The 6,226-nt window shown below is 50.9% G+C and overlaps 1 protein-coding gene across 1 annotated transcript; it reads left to right on the forward strand.

The window, feature by feature from the left end:
• The first annotated feature begins 1,193 nt into the window (after positions 1–1,193).
• MRI1 (methylthioribose-1-phosphate isomerase 1) lies at positions 1,194–5,941 on the forward strand. Its single transcript, XM_018565703.1, has 6 exons — positions 1,194–1,383; positions 2,559–2,794; positions 3,859–4,031; positions 4,792–4,968; positions 5,504–5,728; positions 5,820–5,941. Exons 1-6 carry the CDS (start codon positions 1,252–1,254, stop codon positions 5,939–5,941), a joined length of 1,065 nt encoding a protein of 354 aa, XP_018421205.1. The 5' UTR covers positions 1,194–1,251.
• The last annotated feature ends 285 nt before the right edge of the window (positions 5,942–6,226 follow it).

Raw genomic sequence — 6,226 nt, forward strand, 5'->3', positions numbered from 1 at the left:
GCAATGGGGAGATGCTTCTTGTATGGTGGGCAGAGCGCCAGTCGCATGCAATGCTTCACCCAACACATGATGTCTGGACTCAATCTGACGGTGTTCACCCTCTATTATGGCAAAAGCCAGAGAACCAGGAATAATGGTGCCCAGAAACCCCAAAACAAACCAAGGGAGCTCCTGCTTCTTGGCCTGACCAACCTTGTGAGTATTTGAAGGATATCTGGAAAGCACCCCTCTCTCCTTGTACAGGGCGACTGGTCTTGTCTCCACCCCCTCCTATAAAACAAAACGGTCACGTCTACGTGCTCTCTCTCCCTCCTTGTGCAGGGTGATGGGTCTTGTCTCCGCCCCCTCCTGTAATAAGGACTGGTCACTTCTGCACGCATGCTCTCTCGCGCCTTGTGCCGGGTGACTGGTTTGGTCTCTGCCCCCACCTGCAATAAAGACTGGTCACTTCTGTGCTCTCTCTCCTTGCGTAGGGTGACTGGTCTTGTCTCCGCCCCCTCCTGTAATAAAGACCGCTCACTACTGCTCTCTCTCTCCTTGTGCAGGGTAACTGGTCCTGTACCTGCCCCCTCCTCTAGTGGGCAGAGTCTGCTGGGTCCCTCCACAGCTCTGCTCTCTGCACAGGATATGTACAGCACAGTGATGATGCCACTCCTACTTTTACAAGGTAATATCTGCGTTGGCAAAGGCAGATGGTGCTGCCAAATGGATTTATGCCCTTTGTGGCTATTGGTGAATATTTGTAGTTCAAAGTTTTTGTTCCGGGAGTGCGGCTTTAAAAAAAAAAAAAGGGACATGGCGGGATGAATTAGGTTCTAGGCGCATCATCTGACGCCAGCCAATCAAGATGGGTAAAGATTCCAATCCTGGAAGAAGACCAGCATGTCAGCGCTTAGAGACATTCACATATTCAATAGCTGAGATCTCTGTACGGTTATGTATAGGATCAGGGGTGTTGGGTTTAAAAGTCTCCATATTAAAGCCAGAGGCTCAGCATGACAGTCAGGCACCAAGTATTTTCAGGAGAGCTCAGCAATGGCAGCCAGATTGGTCTCAGTAGATTGATGGATGCTGGTGTACTGCGTAATACGGTACAGATTGGCAGCGGCTCCTCTATTGTAATACATACGGTAACTGACTGCAGAGCGCTCTGCGGTGATAAAGCCCCGCCCCTGTGTTGGTCAGGCCCGCCCGCTCTGCTCTCGGAAGACACGTGGTAACGGACCGGTCACAAGAAGAGTAGAGCTCGCCATGTCTCTGGAGTCGCTGCGGTACAGCAGAGGTTCTCTGCAGGTCCTTAATCAGCTGCTGCTGCCGCACACCAGCCAGTATGACCCGGTGACCGGGGTGCGGGAAGGCGCCGAAGCCATACGGACCATGAAGGTGAGGGGGCGGGGCTATGTGCGGTGGGCGGGGTTAAACGCAAGTAGGTGATTAGGGAGCGACTTGCTGGTTTTCTGCGCCAGTCAGTGAGCTCTGGATAAGCACCTGACCAGAGTCCTGCAGTGCTTTGCTTCTTATAATTCTGGTATACCACGTGATCACCACAACCCATTGATATGTCATGTGATCATCTCACCAAACCCTGTCCACTGATATACCATGTGATCACTCTGCCCCAATATATTATGTGATCAACACACCCACCACAGGCCCTTGTTATGTCATGTGATAATCCCACCCACACTGCCCTTGATATACCATGTGATCACCCTGCACAACGCTGCCCCCCTGATGCATCATGTGTTCACTTCTGCCCACCCAACACAGCTCCTTGATATGTCATGTGATCATCCCACATAATACTGCCACCTGATATACCATGTGATCACCTTGCCACCACTGCCCTGAGGTGTCATGTGATCACCCTGTTCACCACTGCCCCGAAATATCATGTGATCACCCCATCCATCACTGCACCGAGGTATCATGTGATCACCCCATCCATCACTGCCCCGAAGTATCATGTGATCACCCTGTCCATCACTGCCCCGAAGTATCATGTGATCACCCCGTCCATCACTGCCCTGAGGTATCATGTGATCACCACGTCCATCACTGCCCCGAGGAATCATGTGATCACCACGTCCATCACTGCCCCGAAGTATCATGTGATCACCCCATCCATCACTGCCCTGAGGTATCTTGTGATCACCACGTCCATCACTGCCCCGAGGTATCATGTGATCACCCCGTCCATCACTGCCCCGAGGTATCATGTGATCACCACCACAAGCATTGCCCTGATATGTCATGTGGTGTTTTACCTTTTGATGAGAACGGATACAATCCAAAATCCGGTGTCACTCCCGTATACCACCATGAAAAAAATGAATCCCTGTTATGGTGAAATATGTTAGTCTGAGGGGTGTAACCATACACTCGCCCCCTCAGAGCAATTTACTCCATTTATATATGTGGAGCGATGCTTTTGTATGGTATCTTGCAGGTTGGGGGATGGGACAGGCCCAGGGCCCCCTCAGATCTGTGCGACCCCCCCCCCCGTTTTGTAAATTGGTGTGAGCCGAAGTGACCGGAGATGTTCTGTTTATCCGCAGGTCCGTGGAGCTCCCGCCATTGCCATTGTGGGCTCCCTCAGCCTGGCCGTTGAGCTTTCCAACAATCCCCCACAGAAAGTGTCCGATCTTCTGGCCTTTGTTCGGGAGTCCATGGCGCTCTTGGTCGGGGCCCGGCCCACTGCCGTCAACATGAAAAAAGCGTCCGATGAGCTGAATTCTTTCCTGGCTGGGGAGGCGCAGAAGCCAGCGGTGACGGCCCAGGAGCTGACCCAGAGGTGTGTACATTATGGGCCCCTTTTATCTGGGTCTGTGGGTTTGTACCCCAATGACTGAATGCACAGATAGTGCGGAGATCTTCTGTTGTGGCCGACAATCTCTGCACCTGATGGAGAAACATTTCTACTTCTTGTATGAGAAGTGTATAATGTCAATAGATTTGTTGCCATTTACTATGCTGGTGGTTGAGGACTTTCAGCCCAACTTCTTCAACAACTTTATTAAAAAATAGAATTTTGTTCAGTGGAGGGGGGTACCAAAGGGAACACATGGGTGCGAGGGGTCCCAAGGGTGACACAAATGGAAAGGGGTCCTAAGGGGGCCAAAAAGTAGGGGTCCAGAGAGGGTTGTTTGGGCGGAATGCGATCCTGAAGGGGGCCACACATAAGAAGGGGTGCACACAGGGGATGGGGGTCCTAAACTGGACACACAGGGCAAGGGGGGCCACAAAGTGGGGGGCCACAAAGTAGGGGTCCTGAGTGGGCCATATGCGGGGGGGGAGCCCTGTGGGTGGGCCCCACAAAGGGGAAGGGGGTCCCAAGAGGGGTTACACAGGGGAAGAGGGTCCCAAGAGGACCTTACAGGGTAAGGGGTCCCAAGGAAACCACCCTGGGGGTCCCAAGGGAAGGGGGCCACAGAGGAAAAGTAGGTCCCAAGAGGGTCCTCAGTTAGACCACACAGGGAGAAAGTGCTGAGAGAGGGCCTCACAGGAGTTGCGTATCTATTTATTGTTAGTGGCACCCCAACGACTTATATACAACAGCCCAGCACACCCCATCGCATATACTGTGCATTGTGGTGCGCTGCTCTCGTGTATGATTTTTCATCCGTTGTGGCGAGTTGGCAGCGTGTTCATAATGAATGGGCATAACAACCTCTCATTTATTTGACTTTTATTGGCCAAAAAAAAAGAAATATGCAGAATGTGTGAAAAAGTCTTAAAATGCAGCTGATTGGCTGTGCAGTGATGTCTTTTTTCCCGTCGGCCTGAAGATCCACTTGGAAATAAACCCGGGAGTCACTTCGCACCATCTGAACCCTTTGGGTCTCCTTATTGTTGCAGTGTCATCCAATGGGCAGAGTCTCTGCTAGAGAAAGATGTCAAGGACAATCATGTGATCGGAGACCTGGGCGCTCAGTACATCCTGGAGGCCACCCAAGCTTCCGGCGGGGTCTGTATAATGACCCACTGCAACACGGGGTCCCTGGCTACTGCTGGCTATGGCACAGCGCTGGGTAAGTGGCTTCACCAGGGGGGGTTTGTTTCTGGGGCAGTTGTGTAGGAAATGCAAAGACTGATTAGGGCACAATAGGGCCATAGGCAAGGTAGCTGCTTTGGACACCACATTGATCAGAATTGAAATAGGCAACGAGAAAGTGCCCCAATGGCATTGTCTGTACTGGCATGACCCCACCTGATCTATTGCATACAAGTACATCCTCCCTCGTGACGGGGTGACAGCTTTGACCAATTGCACTATCCCTCTGGTTTTGCCGCCGGTGCATGAAGGTTGTAGTTGGGGCTCCTGGACATCAACCAGGCCCTTGCCTCCTGCCTAGGTTGCCCTGCAGATGACCTGCCTCTGGGTAAAGGGAACCTGTGCTGAGATAAATATGGAGGCTCCATACCTGCTCCAGGTCTTGCTTGCTCCAGGTCTTGCCTGCTCCAGGTCATACTGAGAACTTTAGGGGTCGTTCTCACTATGTGCAGTGACTGGTGTATTTTTTCTGCACCTGATTTATCATCAATTCTTTTCTATGTGCTCCATTCACACCACCATGGGGTGAAGAGGTGTGGAAAAATGCAGCATGTCTGTCCACCTTAAGTATCCATCCAACTCCACACTGCAGTTGTAAAAACGCAAGGCATCGCACCCCACACTACCCCACCACTGGTGCACACAGACACCATCCCGCACACTAAAATGAATCATTAGTGTGAACGTCCCTCAGCCAGACCAGTAACTGATATTGCTGCTTCTGTCCCTTCATACAGGTGTGATCCGCTCTCTCCACTCCCTCGGCCGTCTGTCCAATGTCTTCTGCACAGAGACCCGTCCGTATAATCAGGGCTCCCGCCTCACGGCCTACGAGTTGGTGTATGAAGAGATGCCGGCCACTCTCATCACAGACAGCATGGCAGCGGTTACCATCCGAGAGCGTCACGTCAACGGTGAGGTTCCACCCACAATGTAGGCTTCTCTTAAAGCTAAATTGCAGTTTTGGGTAGAGCGTGGAAGAGATTTAGATTCCTGTGTGTGATCCCTTTGGGGAAGATTTTCCCTCACTTCCTGTCCCTATGACACCTGAACATGAAAAGGTGGGCCAGGAAAGCATGGACAGCAATAAAAACATCAGAAGTCCTGACCCTTCTTTAATAAAAATGGGTTGTTATTATGCTGGTGTCCTTTTTGGAGAGATTTCCCATCACTTCCTGTCCTGAAATCTCCCAATAGGGACAAATATGGCAATAAAACCCTGAAAAATGCTCTAGCACTTCCACGTTCTTTCCAAAACGAAAACAAGTTTTTGTCTGAAGTTGGGCTTAAAAGCTGACCACCGGCCTTATCTTCAGTCTTGCACAGTTGTACAGGCTCCTCTCCTAGAGTGATATTGATTGTGTGCACAGATCTGTACCTTCTGGGCTGCTGCTTAAAACGTCTTAATCTGAAATCAGTTTAAAGTCTCATCCTCAATTCTGTCCTCAGCTATCGTGGTGGGAGCCGACCGGGTGGTGGCCAATGGGGACACAGCTAATAAAGTTGGAACATACCAGTTGGCCGTCATTGCAAAGTACCATGGAATACCCTTCTATGTGGCCGCACCGAGCACATCATGTGACCTCAGTCTGCCTACAGGAGCCAGCATCGTCATCGAGGAGAGGCCAAGCCATGAGCTGACGGATATCAATGGCGTCCGCGTGGCAGCTCCAGGTAGGTGGATGGGCCGAGCATGTACAGTACATCTGGGAAAAACTTAATGTTGCACTCTTAGCTAAACACTGACCGCTTCTTTCTGTTGCAGGTATTGGAGTTTGGAACCCAGCGTTTGATGTGACTCCTCATGAGTTGATCACTGGGATAATCACAGAGAAAGGAGTCTTCAAACCAGAAGAGCTTAAAGCTGGCCTGAGCCAAGGTCTTTAAAACTCCTCTGAAGTGTAATACAAGAGAGACTGCTGTGAATGGGGAGGGTGTGGAAGCTAATAATGTACTCGGGTCCAGTCATGAAGGTTTCGGTACTCTATGAAGCCTCCTCTACTGTGTGCCTCATACCATGTGCCTATTACCATGGCAGGACTAGGAGCCTTGTAATAAAGTGAGGGGTGACCAATTTAACTGACATTCCAAAGATCACTGCAAGTGACACCCGACTCTTGAATTGTGACCTCCCTACAACAATAAAATGAGCAGGCCATAAAGTCAAACTCT

Source organism: Nanorana parkeri, unplaced genomic scaffold (assembly GCF_000935625.1).
Source record: "Nanorana parkeri isolate BGI_ZX_2015 unplaced genomic scaffold, ASM93562v1 scaffold874, whole genome shotgun sequence".
NCBI classification, from domain to species: Eukaryota; Metazoa; Chordata; class Amphibia; order Anura; family Dicroglossidae; genus Nanorana; species Nanorana parkeri.